Raw genomic sequence first — 21,277 nt, 5'->3', positions numbered from 1 at the left:
TTGCAGGTGCAACAGATAATTAAGAAGGCAAATGCAATTTTGTCCTTCATTGCTAGAGAGATGGAATTTAAAACAGGGATGTTATGTTGTAGCTGTAAATAGCGCCGGTGAGGCCATACCTGGAGTACTATGTACAGTTTTGGTCTCCTTACTTGAGAAAGGATATACTGGCACTGGAGGGGGTGCAGAGGAGATTCATTAGGTTGATTCCGAAGTTGAGATGGTTGGCTTATGAAGAGAGATTGAGTAGACTGCCACTGTGCTCACTGGAATTTAGAAGAACGAAGGAGGATCTTACCGAAACTAATAAAATTATGAAGGGAATAGATAAGATAGAAGTAGGGAGGTTGTTTCCACTGGTGGGTGAAACTAGAACTAGGGGGCATAGCCTAATAATAAGGGGGAAAAGATTTAGGACTGAGTACAGGAGGGACTTCTTCATCCAAAGGGTTGTGAATCTGTGGAATTCCCTGGCCAGTGAAGCAGGTGAGGCTACCTCGTTGAATGTTTTTAAGGCATAAATAGATAGATTTTTGAACAGTAAAGGAATCAAGAGTTATGGTGAGCAGGCAGGTTAGCGGAGATGAGTCCACAAAGAGATCAACCGTGATCTTATTGAATAGCAGAGCAGGCTTGAGGGGCCAGATGACCTACTCCTGCTCCTAGACCTTATGTCCTTATTACAGAAGGAGAATACTGAAATAGCTTAAGGTTGCAAGATATTATGAAGGATTATAGCAGCAGACAGGCTGATGGAGCAGCAGAGGTGGGCAACAGTAGGGAATTGGAAGTAGGCCATTTTTGCAATGATGAGGATATGCGGTCAGAAGCTAATTTTGGATTTGGACAGAACGGTAAATTTGGTACAGAGTCATTTAGTCTTTGATAGTGGTCAGGAAGAAGAAAATGCAGTAAGCATTTGTGGCGTGGGCGGAAAATGATTATTTCTGATTCCCATTTTCTGTTAATTGCAATTTTGGCTCATCTAATGCTGGATTTTAGACAAGGAGCTGAAATTTTACATTGGGAGCTGGGATCGTGAGCTGGGATGATTTCCTGGTGAAAGGAAATGATGCATGATATTCCTGGGAGCAACTTCTGAATTGATCTGGGGATGTGTTTGTCATCCAATTAACAGAGACAAAGGAGTGAACAGAGGTGGGACTGCTAAAATGCAGGCCCGATTAAAATAGGGCCTGGCAACTTTTATGTGGCTGCTGGTTAAATCAACTTGCTGACTTTCAGAAGATGTTCCAGGAGAACCAAAGACCTAGAATCTAGGGTAAAACTGCCCCACATTCGCTTATGCAGATCTAGACATAAAAAGGGAAGATCCACCATCACAAATGAAGCAGGTATGGCAGGACATAGCAGCAGTAGCATCACACGTAGATCTTCAAAATGGTCAGTGACTATATACCCTCTGGTAAGCCAAGGGAGACTCGACATTCAGGACAGGCCTCTGGGTGGCTCTTATAGCCAACACACAAGTTGAGGAGCCTCAGAGTGCATACTGCTCCTGAACAAGAGATTTAATAAATCTCTGAATGGCTGAGTCATGACACTGCTGAAGACCTATCACCACTGAGATGTGCAACTGCTAAAGGTAGGACCAGCTGACATTGTTTGGATTGTACAATGGTGCTGTATCATGCTCTCTTTTGTAAATTCTGGAGAAGGTACACAATGTGAGGGAAAAGGCTCAAATAGGACCTGTCCCTTACTTTCACGTTAAAACCACCATGGAGGTTCAAAGAATGGAAATATTGTCAGGACCTCTGACCAGGAAGAAAGTGACCCAAGTGAAGGGACAGTCATGGTGCAGATGATGATGTCAGAGGGTGGTGCGCTCGCTGAGGGTGGTACACTACACTTTACCAGGTTGACAACATGCCAAACAGTATATAAGAGGATCTTTCAGAGAGTTGTTGCAGACTCAGTGGGCCAAATGACCTCCTTCTGCACTGTAGGGATTCTATGGATGCTATGGTAATTCACTGAGTCAGCCCAAGGCTGGCTCCTTTCATCGGGTCTGCACCAAACAACATGTGTAGTTCATGCACCCTGCCAACATCCCACCTGTTGACAAGCTCTTAATAAGCTCGAAGCATCTTAGCTGATTTTAATGGAGAGTGTGGCAGGATTGCGATCCTGGTGAACACAACCAACACCAGGAATAGCCTTGGGATACCCCCACCCCCACCACTGTCTGTACTTTTGGACTCTGTCTGCCTCAAATCCCAATCTCAATGGGGTCTGGAATGCAGCTCAAAATGTCTAACAACACAGAAGCAGTGGAGACATAAGACAGGCATGAAGGGGTACAGTTGGGGGATTATCAGTATATTTGAGGAAGCTGACCCTATGTTGGGAAACAAAGGAAAGATCCTTAGGGAACTGAGCTGATGGGGTTGCCGCACTTACGCAAGGATATTTTGGCCTTGGAGGGAGTGCAGAGGAGGTTTACTAGGCTGATACCGGAGTTGAGGGGGTTGAACTATGAGGAGAGGCTGAATAAACTAGGCTTGTACTCGTTAGAGTTTAGAAGAATGAGGGGAGATCTCATTGAGACATATAAGATGATGAATGGCATGGATAGGATAGCGGTGGAGAGACTCTTCCCGCTGAGAAAGGACAGTAGGACTAGGGGGCACAGCCTCAAGATAAAGGGGGGGCGGTTTAGAACGGAGTTGAGGAGGAACTTCTTCACTCAAAGGGTGGTGAATCTCTGGAATTCTCTGCCCGTTGAAGTGGTGGAGGCTGCCTCGCTAAATATTTTTAAGACGCGGGTTGATGGGTTTTTGATAAGTGAGGGGATTAAGGGTTATGGGGAGAGGGCGGGAATGTAGAACTGAGCCACGACAGATCAGCCATGATCTTATTGAATGGCGGGGCAGGCTCGAAGGGCTAGATGGCCTACTCCTGCTCCTATTTCTTATGTTCTTATGTTCTTATGTTGTGGCGTTGGAAAGAGAAGTTACTCGCACAGCTGCCTTTCTACGATCATATAGGTAATAGTAAAAGTGTGTAAAGGCAATACCACTGAGCTTGAAGAGGAGAAGAATGATGTTGTTCATATAAATGGGAGGTTAAAAAGGACAAGGAAAGTTAAGCCATCATAGTCACAGAGGATTTAGTATGTTGCTTTGGCAGCCTTTAGTTATTAAGCAATTGATGATTATCACTAGTTTCTATATGTACATCAAAGCTAATATAGGAATATTTTGTGAGGTAAAAGAGGCATCCAAAGTTCAATATAAATTCATATTCATTGAAAGTGAAGTCAATTACTCCTGCTCTATGTCTATAACACCTCCAGACAGGTGCACAAAGCACAAAATGGGTGAAGAGTATATTGCTCTCTTTCTGCTTAAAGCCCAATAATAGATTTATATAATGTGCTAAGTACTGAAAGATCTTTTATTTTAAATTCCAATCTTATTAAAAATAAATAGTAAAATATAAATAGCTAATGCATTCAAAATCCTTGATACATGAAACTCTTTACATTAAAGGATTAATAATTGCGGAGGCATTACAAATGTATTTGTAATGATCTGGAGGTGGGGCAGGCTGTTAACGCGCAAATAAATGCGGTGTGCAGGAATGGGACAGTGATAATTATGGGGGATTTCAATCTACATATTGATTGGTCGACCCATGTTGGATGCGATGGGCTTGAGGAAGAGTTCTTGGAACGCTGCCAGGATAGTTTCCTCGAACAGTGTGTGTTGGAGCCGACGAGGGAGCGAGCTATCTTGGATCTGGTGTTATGTAATGAGGCGGGTAGAATTAGGGACCTTGTGGTGAAGGATCCTCTTGGGAAGAGTGATCATTGTATGGTGGAGTTTCTGATGCAGATGGAGGAGGAGAAAGTGGGTTCCCGGACATGTGTCCTTTGTTTGAACAGAGGGGAGTATGGTAGGATGAGAGAGGAATTGGCGAATGTTGATTGGGGGAGCGCGTTGGAAGGTAGGTCTGCTGAGGAACAGTGGAGGATCTTTAAGGAGGTCTTTCTTGGTGCTCAGCAGAAATTTATTCTGATGGTTAAAAAGGATCGTAGGAGGAGAGATAATCAGCCGTGGATAACGAAGGAGGTAAAGGAAACTGTTAAATTAAAAGCGGATGCGTTTAGAGTAGCTAAGAGTAGTGGGCAAGATGAGGATTAGGAGAGGTTTAAATGTCAACAAAGAATGACAAAGAAGTTGATAAAGAAGGGTAGGATAAACTATGAAGCTGGGCTAGCGCTTAATATAAAAAAGGATAGCAAGAGTTTTTATAAATACATAAAAAGGAAGAGGCTGGCTAGGGTGAACGTTGGACCCTTAGAGGATGAGAGGGGGGACTTAGTGGTAGGGGATGGGGAGATGGCTGAGGCCCTGAATAACTTTTTTGTTTCGGTCTTCACGGAGGAGGACGTGAATAATTTGACGGGTGTTAGCGATGGAAAGATGGTAGGACTGGAGGGCCTGAATGACATTATTGTTACTAGAGAGGCGGTGCTTGACAGACTGGAGGGACTGATTGTGGACAAGTCCCCAGGACCGGATGGAATGCATCCAAGGGTTCTGAAAGAAATGGCGGAGGTGATAGTGGATGCCTTGGTGATTATTTTCCAAACGTCGCTGGATTCCGGGGAAGTGCCGGAAGATTGGAAAACGGCTAATGTTACGCCGTTGTTTAAGAAGGGTGGCAGGCAAAAGGCGGGGAATTATAGGCCGGTTAGTTTAACGTCTGTTGTAGGAAAAATGTTAGAATCCGTCATCAAGGAGAAAATAGCGAGGCATCTTGAGGAGAATTGTTTGGTAGAGCAGACACAGCACGGTTTCGTTAAGGGGAAGTCGTGTCTGACGAATTTATTGGAGTTCTATGAGGATGTGTCTAGGGCGGTGGATAGAGGAGAGCCGGTGGATGTGGTGTTTCTTGATTTTCAGAAGGCGTTTGACAAGGTGCCTCACAAGAGGTTATTACAGAAGGTCAGGGGGCATGGAGTTGGGGGTAGGGCGTTAGCGTGGATAGAGGATTGGTTGTCAAATAGGAGGCAGAGAGTGGGGCTCAATGGGTGCTATTTGGATTGGCGGTTGGTGACTAGTGGAGTGCCCCAGGGGTCGGTGCTAGGGTCTCAGCTATTTACCATTTATATAGATGATCTGGAGGAGGGAACTGAGTGTATGGTGTCGAAATTTGCTGATGACACCAAGATTGGTGGAACGGCAAATTGTGCGGAGGGTGTGGAGAGTCTGCAGAAGGATCTAGATAGGCTGGGCGAATGGGCCAGAACTGGCAAATGGAATTTAATGTTGGCAAATGTGAGGTTGTCCGCTTTGGTAGGAATAATGGTAGGAAGGACTATTACTTACGTGGCGAAAAACTGCAGCATGCGACAGTGCAGAGGGACCTCGGGGTCCTTGTGCATGAGTCGCAAAAACCAGCTTGCAGGTGCAGCAGGTGGTCAGGAAGGCGAATGGGATGCTGGCCTTCATAGCGAGGGGGATTGAATATAAAAGTAGGGAGGTCTTGCTGCAGCTGTATAGGGCATTGGTGAGGCCGCAGCTGGAGTACTGTGTGCAGTTTTGGTCGCCGTACTTACGCAAGGATATTTTGGCCTTGGAGGGAGTGCAGAGGAGGTTTACTAGGCTGATTCCGGAGTTGAGGGGGTTGAACTATGAGGAGAGACTGAATAAACTAGGCTTGTACTCGTTGGAGTTTAGAAGAATGAGGGGAGATCTCATTGAGATGTATAAGATGTTGAATGGGATGGATAGGATAGAGGTGGAGAGGCTCTTCCTGCTCAGAAAGGACAGTAGGACTAGAGGGCACAGCCTCAAGATAAAGGGGGGTGGTTTAGAATGGAGTTGAGGAGGAACTTCTTCGCTCAAAGGGTGGTGAATCTCTGGAATTCTCTGCCGTTGAAGTGGTGGAGGCTGCCTCGCTCAATATTTTTAAGACGTGGGTTGATAGGTTTTTGATAGGCAAGGGGATTAAGGGTTATGGGGAGAGGGCGGGAATGTGGAACTGAGCCACGACAGATCAGCCATGATCTTATTGAACGGCGGGGCAGGCTCGAGGGGCTAGATGGCCTACTCCTGCTCCTATTTCTTATGTTCTTATTTATTAGCAATAATCAGCTGTTGATCATCAAAAAATAATGGACAGCATGCATTACATTATGCTTACCTATAAATAGATAAATCCTAGAGCTGCACATGCCAAGTTATGTTTAGCTGCAGCTAATTTGAGTATTTAATCGCTCTTGTCATGCACCATATCATAAGCTTTTCTCTTTTATTCTTCCATTATCCCCCTTTTGCTTGGCTTTGCTATTATTTAAAACCTGTTTATTTCTAGTATCTTCCAGTTCTGAAATAAGTTGATTGACCTGAAACCTTGGCCTGGATTTTCACTCCTGAGGTAGTTAGGCCAAGTCAGGAGGTCTCCCAATTCAGTATATCTGCCTCAGGAAACAGTGCCTCAAATGGTGGGATCTTTATTCTGCTGGAGCAGGTGCAGGATGGCGTCATGCTTGCCACTCCTGGATGCAGGTTGTTCCAAGGTGGGTTGTTTAAAAGACCCACCTAAGTTCTCTAGGCTAAAAACTGGAAAAACTCAGCAGGTCTGGCAGCATCTATGGAGAGAGAAACAGAGTTAACATTTCTTCTTCATCCTTACAGATTAGATTCCTGTAGGGGTGAGCAGTTTCCAGGTTGCTGTGTTTGCTATAGTGCTTTGACAGTCCACCTGATTTATTTTGAGCTACACTCTTTGAGTATGCTTTACACCTGCTAGGAACATCACTAAGTAAACTGGTGTGGAAACCAGGGTACGTATAGAGTAAATTGCCCAGGGTGCCATCAGCAAAGGTATTGAAAGTTCCTGGTTCCAGCAGAAATTGGCACCCTGGAAACTCTGATCCCATTGCAAGCCTCAATAATAGCAAATATCTCAATATTTGCTCCTATTGGATGAGGAGATGTGGGCCACTAAATATTATTTTGTGCAAGCGAAAACGTTCCCATAGTATGCAAGATAGAATGATTTCAACTTGTGAATTTATGTTCAATTTTTTATAGCTCCATAACCTCACAAAGTTGAAATTTTAATCAAATTGGTTTAATAGTACAATGGAAGCACTTTTTAATAACAAAACGTTTTCAAAGAAAGCAGTAAAACACATTGAATACATAAATCACATGCAATCATTGTTATTTCAAGAAAATAAAAGAAAGGCCTTTTATCTACCACATCAATTAAAACTTACCTCTGTTGTCCTTAACTTAATTTGGTCTGGGCCTTTGCTTTGAGTCAATATTGCAAGCTTCCACTGAGTGAGCAGATGTACCAACAGTTTGAGAGAGCTATCAAGAAGGTTCTGTTGAGTATCATTCACCTCGCGAAGTAAGAAATTAGTGAACCCAAACAATACATCTTCCCTCCAGTCAGCAAAATCAACAAGAAGACTCTGAAGAGAGTTTTGTGCAATGTGGCGAAGTTCATCATCCATATGGATAGTTAGCCTAAAGTGGAGTTGAAAAAAATTGTTATTTTGTTATTAAAATATGTAGTTTTCCCCACATTAGAGACTATCATTCTGCTCAGCATATCAGCTAAGTGGAAGTTAAACTTTTATATCTGTTTTAATACACATGTTGGAACATACAACTTTAGGTTGTACATTTTCTGGAAGTTTTACATTCATTGCAGGGTGTAAGCACAAACAAGTGATCAATCAGAAAACACCTATAGTAATAAAGAACAAAGAACAAAGAAAATTACAGCACCGGAGCAGGCACTTCAACCCTCCAAGCCTGCACTGACCATTCTGTCCTCTACCCTTCTAGGGACCATATCCCTCTATTCCCATCCTATTCATGCATTTGTCCAGACACCCCTTAAAACTCATTATTGTATCTGCTTCCACAACCTCCCCTGGCAGCGAGTTCCAGGCACCCACCACCCTCTGTGTAAAAAACATGCTCGTACATCTCCTTTAAACTTTGCCCCTTGCACGTTAAACCTGTGCCCCCAAGTAGTTGACTCTTCCACCCTGGGAAAAAGCTTCTGAATATCCACTCTGTCCATACTCAATCTTGTAGACTTCTATCAGGTCGCCCCTCAACTTCCGTTGTTCCAATGAGAACAAACCAAATTTCTCCATCCTCTCCTCATAGCTAAGGCCCTCCATACCAGGCAACATCCTGATAAATCTTTTCTGTACCCTCTCCAAAGCCTCCACATCTTTCTGGTAGTGTGGCAACCAGAATTGAACACTATATTCCAAGTGTGGCCTAACTAAGGTTCTATAAAGCTGCAACATGACTTGCCAATTTTTAAACGCAATGCCCTGGCCAATGAAGGCAAACATATTATATGCCTTCATGACTATCTTCTCCACTTACACTGCCATGTTCAGTGACCTGTGTACCTCTGCCTATCAATATTCTTAAGGGTTCTGCCATTTACTATGTATTTCCTATCTGTATTAGACCTTCCAAAATGAATTACCTCACATTTGTCCGGATTAAAGTCCATCTGCCATCTCTTCGCCCAAGCCTCCAACCGATCTATATCCTGCTGTATCCTCTGATGGTCCTCATCACCATCCACAAATCTACTAATGTCATCAGCAAACTTACTAATCAAACCAGTTACATTTTCCTCCAAATCATTTATGTATATTACAAGCAGCAAAAATCCCAGTACTGATTCCTGCGGAACACCACTTGTCAAAGCATGTTGTTGAAAGTTTGTAATTGAAAATTTGTTAACTGATATAATAAATGCATGTTGAACCAATCTGTACTGTGACAAACTAAAGGGAGAATTTAAGATAACAACAGATAGTGCAAGGTTATGTCAAGGTGTCCTCTATAGTCTGAAGTAGGAGCAGAACTACTACTGAACATGACGTACAGATAACATGGAAGACGTTGTACATGCCGTGAATGTGGGACTTTAATGATTCTTATATGGCTAATTTTAACTGATAGCAATACACATACCTTGCAAGTAAGTCAATCAATTCCAGTTTTGACATTCCATCAGGTATTATTCGTGGAATGGCAGCTACACTGGTCCTAAAAAGGTCAATTTTTGGTTTCCTCTCACCCCTGAATCAATATAGAGAGCAATCAGTTTATAACTTAAAAAGAAAAGAAACGATGATATTGTATTTTTGTGTATTTAATCAACTAGTTAGAAAATTTTATCCATTTCTAAGCAACTTTAAAACAAGAGTTTATATAGACACAACAATTTAAACAGCTTAGAACTGTAAGAAATCCTGTCCCATTATTTAAACAGTGTGAGGCTAGAATAATTAAAAAACACAAATACTGCACATGCTGGATTTGAAATGAAAGTCAAAAAATGCAGGAAATGCTCAGCAGGTGAGGGAGCATTCATGAGACAAATTCAGAGTAAATGGGCAAAATTTCTTGTTCTGTCTGTGAACTTTGCCACAGCTTTTTAACTCAGCCATGGCAATAGCATCCTGCTTCCAGACTAATCATGAACAAGGGTGGGATGACGTGCAAAATCTGTCATAGGAAGGATCTACAGTTAAAGGAAGCCTAGAATGTGCTGGAATGGTTGAACATTACATTGATTCCTGTGACTTCGGTAACCACAGATATGGAAAGGAGATTTGGGAAGGTTGGCCCTGGATGTTAAGACTCTTATCTGGAGGTTTTACAATAATGTACATGGGACTAAAGTGAGGGGATGTTTACCAAAGGTGGGAGGACAAATCAGCCTCTCCAACCAAGCAGGTATGGCAGCACAATGGCACAGTGCCAGGGACCTGGATTCAATTCCAGCCTTGGGTCATTGTCTGTGTGGAGTTGGCATATTCTCCCTGCGTGGGTTTCCTCTGGATGCTCCAGTTCATCCCAAAGATGTGCGGGTTAGGTGGACTGGCCACGCAGAATTGCCCCTTGGTGTCAAGGGGACTAGCAGATTAAATACATGAGGTTATGGGGATAGGGCCTGGGTGGGAATATGGTTGTTGCAGACTCAATGGGCCGGATGGCCTCCTTCTGCACTGCAGGGATATGTATGATTTCTATGAATGTGGCTGAGGAAGGCAATAGCAAGTGTGGAACCATAAACCTGACAAAAGTTTACCAAAAGGATTCTGGATCTCAGGAGGATTTGGAATGTGAGTGACTCTTGGGTGCCAAGTCTCAAACTCTGACTTCCCTGGCATTTCTGGTACATCCACTCTTAAGACAATACACTTGCAGCTGCATTCATTCCTTTCCCTGCAGGCATCTCACATCAGAGTCAACATTCAAGCTTGCCTTCTTCTTTCCAGCCCTCACAGTCACCCTCCACAAATATTGTCCTTCCCTCCTATCCACACAAGCCATTTCCAACACTCATACCTCTCAGTCTTCTCTCCTTGCAGAAAATAATTAACAATCTCGGAGAATTGCACCTTGTTGGTCAATGATAATATATGCTCATCTGGTCTACTGCGAAGGAGGTCTTGTTCCAAGAGGCTGCAGATGACAACAATGATTGGCCATAAAGGCTTGACACATCTGTAGCGTTGCTGCTCACCATGCCAACCTAGTAGTGCCAACCTGTACCACGGGGCATTGCCAGGCCACTGGCTGACCATCTCCCTTTCTCCCAGTGGCTTTACTCACCTTTACACCCTCAGGGGAATCCCCAAAACAGGTTCCCATCTGGGTGAACCTGCTGTAAGTCACACCAACATGATATCAGTGTGGTTTGAACATATGGCGGGGACGGGGGTGGGGGGTGGTTAATGAGATGTAAATATATTAAAATGAATGGGAATCAGATTTATGCCTGTTATGTCACCAGTGAGGGGTGGGGAAAATTGGAAGTCATGACTTTGCCATCAAGATCTGGGTTCCAGGGTTTCGCTGAATCTTGAGCCCCCACTGCCATTCCCGTGGACGGCGAGTATGGGCTTTAAATTGCCCTGCAAGATTCAAACCAAAAACAACAGATTTATTCTAGGAGGTCTTCTCTGTACAGAGTCCAAACTAAAAGTAAAACAGCATCTTCTGCAAATTCCTAATGATGTCACCATCAAATCATGTGATCAGCTTTTAAAGCAATCCTGCTATGGGGGTGGCATGGTAGCACAGTGGTTAGCACTGCTGCTTCACAACTCCAGGGACCTGGGTTCGATTCTTGGCTCGGGTCACTGTTGGTGTGGAGTTTGCACATTCTCCTCATGTCTGCGTGGGTTTCCTCCAGGTGCTCCTGTTTTCTCCCACAGTCCAAAGATGTGCAAGTTAGGTTGATTGACCATGCTAAAATTGCCTCTTAGTGTCCTGAGATGCATAGGATAGCGGGATTAGCGGGTAAAATATGTAAGGATATGGAGTAGGGCCTGGATGAGATTGTGGTCGGTACAGACTCAATGGGCTGAATGGCCTCTTTCTGCACTATAGGGTTTCTATGATTTTCTATGCTACCCTTTTAAATATATAACATTCCTCCCCCTTTATTGCTGCAGTCATGACAACAAATTACTGTAATGTCATACGTAGGATAAATAATGCACTAGACACAGTATGATGCATTATTACTCATTATACAGTCAATAAGAAAGTTAATCAGAAAGACATCTATTCCTCTTTGGTTATATACAGCATTCAGCAACTTGACTGTCCTTTATACTAGAAGTAGATTTGGAACTTCAGCAGACATTTCTTCTCTTGGACTAATTTTGCACCATTATCATGTGATATAGGAGCAAAGACACAATTATCAGACAACTCAGAATCAACTAAATCTTCCCGTACTAATATTCACAACACCAGGGACTCAAGACATTGGTGCTTCTGACTAAGAAATCATTTTGAGATGACAACAATTAGTCAGCATGGGATTGCCAATCTAGTTCATCTTCAATTTGAACCGTGTTAGAAATTGGACGTGTTTTTGCCAAAACTATGGCTGCTTTCCATTTCTTACTCATGGCATAATTACATGCTAACACCCGATCTAGTTGAACTGGACACTGTTTTACCCCTACTTCTCATCTAGTAACTTGAGATTGTTGTTGACGCTGTGCTATCTCTGACGTTTCTGGAGATAGTAACAAATCAATGTCGTTCTCAACTTTCCCTTTAAGAGTAGTAATACAGATGAACCTTCAGTAGCGTTTTTATAAGATGCCACAAAGCTATTCACACAACATGATAATGAATCTTGCTCTTTTTTGAAGCTTTTAAAGAATGTTTCAAGCAGAATTAGGCCGCTTGGCCCACTGAGTCTGCTCCACCATTCAGTCAAGGCTGATATTTTTCTCATCCCCATTCTCCTGCCTTTTCCCCAAAACACCTGATCCCCTTATTAATCAAGAACCTATCTATCTCTCTCTTAAAGACACTCAATGACCTGATCTCTACAGCCTTCTGCGGCAAAGAGTTCCACAGATTCACTACCCTTTGGCTGAATAAATACCTCCTCAGCTTTGTTTTAAAGGATCAATCCTCCAGCCTGAGGTTGTGCCCTCTGGTTCTAGTTTCTCCTACTAGTAGAAACATCCTTTCCACATTCACTCTATCCAGGCCTCGCAGTGTCTTATAAGCTTCAATAAGATCACCCCTTATCCTTCTAAACTCCAACAAGCACAGGCTCAGAGTCTTCAACTGTTCATCATATGACAAGCTCTTTATTCCAGGGATCATTCTTGTGAACTTCCTCTGGACTCTTTCCAAGGCCAGCACATTCTTCCTTAGACATGGGGCCCAAAATTGCTCATAATACTACAAATGGGTTCTGACCAGAGTCTAATACAGCCTCAGAAGTACATCCCTGCTCTTGTATTCTAGCCCTCACGACATAAATACTGACATTGCATTTGCCTTCCTAACTGTCGAATGGATCTGCACATTAACATTAAGAGAATCTTGAACAATGACTCCCAAGTCCCTTTGTGTTTCTGATTTCCTAAGCATTTTCCCATTTCGAAAATAGTCTATGCCTGTATTCTTCCTTCCAAGGTGCACAACCTCAAACTTTTCCACATTGTATCCCATCTGCCACTTCTTTGCCCCCTCTCCTAACCTGCCCAAATCCTTCTGCAGCCCCCCCTGCTTCCTCAATACTACCTGTCCCTCTACATATCTGCAAACTTAGCAACACTGTCTTCAGTTCCTTCTTCCAAATTGTTAATGTATATTGTGAAAAGTTGTGGTCCCAGCACTGACCCCTAAGGCATACCACTAGTCACTAGTAAAGGAGGTAACAGTAGTGTATTTCTTACTCATGCATGAATTGACACTGTCCAACCTTTTTTTCAATCTGAGCATCTAGACCTGGCTACCAAAAATAACTACACTCTAATTCCTTCAACCAGACTATACTAGGATGTCCTTTGTGTAGTTGTTCAAGAACTCTTCCACGCAAACTAGGAGGAATGATCCTTGACTTCCCCAAAATAGACACCCACCTTGGATGGTCAACTCAAACTTTCCTATCACATTTGGTTTCCCAGCTATCATTCTTTTAATACCATATCTATCACCTTTCTCATCATGGGATCATTTCTGGTATGTCTCTGAAGTTGAGAAGTAATCATAGGCAAATGACCTACTAGAGAAGAATAAAGAGTATCAGCAAAACTTGTTGTTGGCATCTGCTTAACAGGTAACGGCATTACCTATTAAGAAAATGCCACCAACAAGTTTCAGCATCAGCATGGCACTCTGTTGACGATACTTTATATCCTAAGAGTGTGCAGATAAGATCAGTTGGCACTTTTGTAATCAGCTAGCAGTTAGCAACGACATGTCTTTATACTGCCCAAAAATAGTAAAGAGTCAATGATCAGTCAATAATGTGAAATGATGACCATATAAATAATGATGAAACCTTTGTATGCCAAACGTCATACTCAATGCTTTTTTTCCAGCTGAGCAGAGTTAGATTCAGCGTTTGTCAAAGTATGCAAAACAAAAGCCATTCGCTGTTCTGCTACCGAAGGCATAACATATGAAACTACTGCCACTATTCCATAAGGTGAAACATCACTAGCAAGCAGTAATGGTAGCTTGGATTAAAATGAACGAATAGTTCAGACTTGGGCAAAACATCTTTGTCATTCATGTGCTTTTTCACATTATGTTGTCCAGTCACGTGACACATTGTAAATTATGTGATGGCTTCAACAAAGCTAAGTTAGAAACAAAATTGCCATAAAAATTAACTAATCCTAGAAAGGACCTCAACTGTGTCAAATTCGTCAGACATGGTGTTTCTAAAATAGCATCCAACTGTTTAGGTGCTTTCTGTAAGCCTTTCCTATCAATAACATGACCTAATACTGGACGCGCAGCTGGAAAAGTCACACTTCTCTTTCTTTTTACGTAAACATTTGGAAGACATTTCAATGTTGCTTCTAAATTATTTGAATGCTCCTGTTCATTGGACCCTGTAATTAGAATATCATCTAGGTAACATTGTACACCAGAGAGACCACTTAAAATCTCATTTGTTGATCTTTGGAATATGACTGGTGTGTGGATATTATTCTAAAGGCAGTCTTTTTATGATGGAAAAGATCTTTATAAGTAATCATGATTACTTATAAAGAGTACACTAACAAGGGTAGGAGTCTTAGCTGGGTTGAAGAGCAGAAGGATCTTGGTATCCCGGTCCATAGGACTCTTAAATTGGCCTTGCAGGTGGAGGATGTGGTCAAGAAGGCGTATGGTGTACTGGCCTTCATTAATCGAGGGATTGAGTTTAGGAATCGGGAGGTAATGCTGCAACTTTATAAGACCCTTGTTAGACCCCACTTGGAGTACTGTGCGCAGTTCTGGTCGCTTCACTACAGGAAGGATGTGGAAGCTATTGAGTGGGTGCAGAGGAGATTTACAAGGATGTTGCCTGGATTGGGAGGCATGCCTTATGAAGATAGGTTGAGGGAGCTAGGTCTCTTCTTCCTGGAGAGACGAAGGTTGAGAGGCAACCTGATAGAGGTTTATAAAATGTTGAGAGGAGTAGATAGGGTGGATTCTCGGAGGCTATTTCCCAGGGCTGAAATGGTTGCTAAGAGAGGACACAGGTTTAAGGTGCTGGGAAGCAAGTACAGAGGAGATGTTAGGGGTAAGTTTTTCACTCAGAAGGTGGTGAGTGAGTGGAATCGGCTGCCGTTGGTGGTGGTACAGGCGAACTCGCTGGGGTCTTTTAAATTACTTCTGGATGAGTATCTGGGATCTAATGGCATTGGGAGTTACAGATAGTTCTAAGGTTTGGTAGGTATAGATGTGATCGGCGCAACTTGTGGGCCGAAGGGCCTGTTTGTGCAGTAGTGTTCTATGTTCTATGATAAGCAACAGTTCAGATTCCATGGCTACGTCCATCTATAAATATGCTTGTGAAAGATCAATCTCGCTGAATTTCTACCCACCTGACAATCCAGCAAACAAATTTTCAATTAAAGGAAGGGGATATTAAAAGCATAGAACACTGGATTTATGGCTGTTTTAAAATCATCTTAAACATGAACCATCTGGTTTCATGGCAAGTATGATTGGGATAGCCCAGTCATTTATTACAACTAGCTCTAATACACTAACTTTTTTTTGACCTTGAGAAGTACTCATTTGGTACCGCTCGAGCTTTGAGACTTTTTTTTGCCTCTTAAGCTTTATCTTGACTTTTACTTGAACTCCCTTCCTTGAGCCATGTGCCTCTTCATGTACACGCTTGTATTTATTCAGAGACTGCTGTAGGTCTGTTCTGGCATCAACCAAACTGTTGACAGCATTCCAGTTAAGCTTTATCTTCTCCAATCATGATCTCTCAAATAGGAGTGGAAAATTACCATGGAGGTACCTAGGTACATAGAGAGGTACCTCCACTGTTTATCCACTCAATTCTACATTGACCATGAGGTAACCTTTTAACTCTTCATTGTATGTCCTTAGAATCATATCAGCTGGTTTTAAAGGTAGATGTTTTGGCTTTTATTGATTTGTAGTCTCAGGAATTAAAGATACAGCTGCAACACTATCAACCTCCATCCTAATATGTTGTCTACTTAACTTTAGAATCACCCAGAATCTGTATGATCCACCCTGTTTAGTTGCAGCTCTTCTTCATATTCCTTGACATTCTCTTCTTCACAGTCATAATTCTTTCTTCCATGTGTAAATTATTTTTGTAGTACGCAAGTTATTCTTCTTGAAGGTACCCAGATTCTTTTTCTGAATGTTCTTCTCAGAGGAAGTTGGTCTAGCTCAGCAAACTTTTGCAATGTGACCTATTTTGCCACAATTCTTGTATTCACTTTCCTTGCTCCAGCATTCACTCGCTGAATAGATTATTTTGGCACATTGGTGATATGGCTGTTGCTGTTTTCACTTCTTGTGGGGAGTTCCCAACTTGTAGATCTTCATTCCTGCACTACATTGTGAAACCTCTTTTTCAGCCAGTTCCATTGACATTGCAATTTTTGCTGCTGTCTTTAACATCAAAGTATGTTCAGTAAGCAATCTTTTTTGGATAGCCTCATTTTGGAGACCACGAACTAAACAATTTAAGAGTATGTTTCAATGACTCACGAAATGTACAATGTCATGTCAGGCTTTTTAAGGTTCACACTCCTCAATGCTTTTGTCTTCTATTTAATTCCTCCAGAGGAACCTGAATTGTTCTTCGATAATCAATGGCTTTGCAGTGTAATGCTCTTCAAAGGTCTTTGTCAAGTCATTGTAAGTTTAGGTTCCTGGCTCTTCTGGATTAAGTGCCGGGGCAAATTATAGGTTTTATTTCCAATTGTACTGAGAAAAACTGGTACAAGCAACTTGTTTGCAATTTTATTCACTTATACAAAGTACTGAAACCACTCTAGAAAGCAATTTCATTATTCATTTTCTTCATTGAAAGGGTCCATGGATCCTAATTGGCCTACCATTTCTTTTTCAGGCACTAACGATTTGAGACTGCTCAGTACATTTTTTTAACTGTATTTACTGTATTCCCTTTTTTATCCTGGATACCACTGACTTGATGTATTTTTTTCTTTAAAATTACCCCATCCCTCTTTTCAATTACCAGATACTGCCTGGAATCTCACCCTTCTCTGATTGGAGAAAAAAACCCTCTCTTTTAAAACCACACTGAAAGCTTCTTTAATACTTGGTTTTCCTGCAACCTTTAATCCTGTTGCTGCATCTCCCCGGCCTTCTAATTTTCAAAATGTGAGGACTTATTATATTTTTCCTTCTATTAGGATCTTTTCTCAATGTTCCCAGTGAAACAAAATCCAAACTCATCACCAATTTTCATTTTGTGTCATACCATTATTATGTTTGAGGGTGTGGGTTTTAAACAGAAAGAAAAGCTGTGGTTTGCACATGTGGATTCAAACTAATAACAAAAGATTTATTCTCAGAGGTCTTGCCTGTACAAGAGTTCAAACTGAAAATAAAACAGCAAAAGTCGAATGACATCACCATCAAATCCTGTGATCAGCTCTTAATGTGATGAAACAATCCTTTAAAATGTATAACCATTGTCCAAAGGGCTTCAACACTTTCCCTGATGTACTTTTCCCTCTATGAGCAAATATGGTAATAGACAATATCGATACATAGGAATTACACATAAAACACGTCTCTAGAGACAAAGAAGACAAGTATCTGGCTGCTATCTGCTTGAGCAGTTAACAGAAGTATCGTTTGTAAATCCACTCAACTCTCAAATGCATTGCACTGGCACAAACAATTACAGTAAGCTGTGGTCTATCTACCACATCCCTTTAATTTTCCCCTGTCCTTTTAAAATTTCAGCATCATGCAATTTTCCATTCCAATCAGTGGTATACTCCTTGCAAATGTTCAAATCTGGACCTTCAACTGTGTTAATTATTCAAATAACTTTATCACAAAGATTGAATGGTATTAGCATATGACATTTCTACTTACATTTGCAACAGTTTTGAGTCATTTGGAAATGATGCACACCTGTACATAAAATCAGCTGCATCTTTTCACCATTAACTCAAAACAGAATTCTGCATGAATTATATGCTTGCTTACGTGATCATGTCTTCAGGCTCTTTGTTCAATATCTGTGTATTGGTCAACATCATACAACGCCCAACTTCTTTGTCGAGGTGTCTTAAGATGCTATCTAGGGCTTTTCTTAGTTGTGGATAGTATAGAGATATTCCTGTTGAGTTGAGGGCAAAATCTATCTTTAGAATACTTCTGATAGATTTCATTAACTTAAAGCATTGACTCTAAATTTGTTTGTTACCCACAGCGTCAGTATCATTATTATACTACCAGGAAGTCTTATTTTGCTGCAATTCATTTCTAATGCATTGTATAAACAGACTCAAATAGGTTGCTAGCATTGTGAACAATCTGATTCAGCCTGGGACAGAGGCGAAAGGAGGTGATGGAGTTGATGCTAATGTGGCACTGTTCAATGGTCTTTGTATGCTGTCTCCTCCCTAAAGCAGCATGAATAACATTAGCTTACAGGTTAAGGAGTCTGTTCCTTGTCTTCCACCTGTCCCAGGATAGCCTGCTTCCAGGACCTATAAAAACACGGTACATTTTTTTCAAATTTTTTTTACTTTTCCTCCAATAGTGGGAAGACTGGTGCCACTGTTTGGTCAGATCTCCAAATTCCTTTCCTGGGCTACCAACTCCATCCCTCTCCTTGGCAACTATCTGACAATAAACCAGAATGTTTGACCCTGAGATGAACTTCTGATCACGTACAATAATCAACAGTGCCAATTTCCACCACTGTAACTTCACGCAATGTGACTCATGCCTCAGCTCATCTGCTGCTGATACCCTTACTCATGTCATTGCTAATTCTAAATTGGATGACTTCAACTCAATTCTGGCTTATCTTCCACATCCTCTACAAATCTGAGGTCATCCAAAAGTCTGCTGACCTTGTCCTAACTTTCAACAAATCCTGTTCACCAATCACTGGCTTACTTATTACCTTCAAATGAACAACCATCTTGACTTTAAAATTTCAATCATTGTTTTCATTCCTTCCATGGGTTTTGCCCTCATCCCCTGTAATCACCTCCAAATCCACAAATCTGCGCTCATCCCTGACTTTAATCATTGCACCAGTGGGGGCCAAGCCTTCGGTTATCATAGAACCATAGAATCCCTTAAGTCCAGAAAGAGGCCATTCGGCCCATCAAATCTGCACCAACTCCCCAAAAGATCATCCCACCCAGGCCCTCCTCTCTGCCCTATCCCCGAAACCCTGTATATTTACCATGGCTATTCTACCTCTGCTACATATCCTTGAACAGTAAGGGGTAAATTTAACATGACCAATTCACCTAACCTGCACACCTTTGGAATATGGGAGGAAACCTACGCACCCAGAGGAAATCATGCATACACGGGGAAACATGCAAACTCCACCCAAGGTCAGAATTGAACCCAGGTCCTGGCACTGTGAGGCAGCCGTGTTAGCCACAGTGCCATCTTGACCTTTGGGATGAAAGAGGCCTTAAGCTCTGGAATTCCCTTCCTCTGCACCTTCACCTATCTACCTGTTACGATGGAAGGTCATAGAAGAAGCAGCTGAAATGATTGACCTCCAAACTCTACAGCTATCTTTGTCACTGCTATGACTCCACCAGCAGTGACAGAGGATTTTCCCTCTGATTTCCATTTACACCAGTCTTGCTAGAACTCCTTAATGCCATACTCGGTCAAATGCAGCTTTGGTGTCAAGGGCAGTCACTCTCACCTCACCTCTGGAGTTCAACTCTTTTGTCCATGTTTAAACCAAGTCTGAAATGGGGTCAGGAGCTGAGTGACCTTGGCAGAATCCAAACTGAGCATCGGTGAGCAGATTATCACTAAGTAAGTGTTGCTTGATAGCACAGTTGATGACTGTTTCCATCACTCTACTGATGATCGAGAATACGTTGTGTCCCGCTATTATTGGGAATATTTGTGGAGCATCCTCCTCCAGTGAGTTGTTTAATTGTCCAACAGCATTTACAGCTGGATGTGGTAGAAGTGCAGAGCTTAGATCTTATCCATTGGTTGTGGAATTGCTTAACTCTGTCTTTTACTTGCTGCTTATGCTGTTTGGCATGCAAGTAACCTGTATTACAGTTTCACCAGATTGACACTTCATTTTTAGGTATGCATGATGTTGTCCCTGACGTGCCCTCCTGCACTCTTCATTGAACCAGGATTGATCCTCTGGATTGTGGTCATTCTAGAGTGGGAATGGGGGATATGTCGAGCCATGAAGTTACAGATTGTGGTTGAGTACAATTCTGCTGTTGCTGTGGCCCACAGCGCCTCATGGATGTCCAGTCTTGAGTTGCTAGATTTGAGATCTTTCCCATAAAGCAAGGTGGTAGTGCCACACAACATGATGGAGGGTATCTTGAAGGTGAAGATGGGACTTTATCTCCACAAGAACTATGCAGAGGTCACTCCTACCAATACTGTCATGGAGAGATGCATCTGCAGTAGGCAGGTTTATGAGGGTGAGGTGACAAACGTGTTTCCCTCTTGTTGATTCCTTACCGCCTGGCACAGTCTAAGTCTAAGAGCTTTGTTCATTAGGACCCACCCAACTTGGTCTACTGAACCAATCTTGGTGATGGACAATGAAGTCCCCTACCCAGAATACATTCTGCATCCTTACTATCACCCCAATGCATCCCCCAACTGGTGTTCAACATGAAAGAGTACTAATTCATCAGCTGAGGGATGATGGTAATCAAGAGGAGGTTTCCTTGCTCATGTTTTACCTGATGCTATGAGACTTCATTGGATCTAGAGTTGATGTCAGGACACCCAGGGCAACTTCCTCCTGGCTGTATAATACTATCTAACCACCTTTGTTGGATCTGTCTTACGGTGGGTCAGGACATACCCAAGAGTAGTGGTTCTGGAACATTATGTGTAAGGGAAGATTCTGTAAATGTGACTATCTCAGGCTGGTGCTTGACTTGTCTTTGAAATTAGTCTCCCAATTTTGGCACAAGCCCTCAGATGTTAGCAATGACAACTTTTCAGAGCTGACTGGGTTGGGTTTGCCATTGTCATTTCCGATATCTAGGTCGATGCCACATTGTCCATCCAGTTTATTTTTTTCTTGTTTATGGTTTTTTCTTCTGGTGGTTGAATACAAGTGAGTGGCTTGCTAGGCTATTTCAAAGTGCAGTTAAGAGTCATACACAAAGCTCTCCGTTCGTCTGGTTCATGATGTGAGACCAGAACTCTCCACTCACCTGACGAAGGGGCAAGCCCCGAAAGCTTGTGGGTTT

At 42.2% G+C, this 21,277-nt stretch overlaps 1 protein-coding gene across 6 annotated transcripts in view; it reads right to left on the bottom strand.

Moving 5' to 3' along the window:
* fryb (furry homolog b (Drosophila)) overlaps positions 1-21,277 on the bottom strand; it is a 360,066-nt gene that overhangs the window by 173,953 nt on the left and 164,836 nt on the right. For all 6 annotated transcript variants that reach the window (XR_013888056.1, XM_080197438.1, XM_080197440.1 and 3 more), the window contains exons 16-18: positions 18,036-18,168; positions 9,000-9,107; positions 7,259-7,514 (exon numbers count right to left, since the gene is read on the bottom strand). Coding sequence is in view for 5 of the 6 variants with exons in the window: in XM_080197438.1 (XP_080053564.1) it covers positions 7,259-7,514; positions 9,000-9,107; positions 18,036-18,168 (497 nt within the window). In the remaining variant the exon portion in view is untranslated. The remainder of the gene's footprint in view (positions 1-7,258; positions 7,515-8,999; positions 9,108-18,035; positions 18,169-21,277) is intronic.

This window comes from Carcharhinus amblyrhynchos, chromosome 10, assembly GCF_965287045.1.
Source record: "Carcharhinus amblyrhynchos chromosome 10, sCarAmb.v2.hapA, whole genome shotgun sequence".
NCBI classification, from domain to species: Eukaryota; Metazoa; Chordata; class Chondrichthyes; order Carcharhiniformes; family Carcharhinidae; genus Carcharhinus; species Carcharhinus amblyrhynchos.
This window is presented reverse-complemented; position numbering and strand designations above follow the sequence as displayed.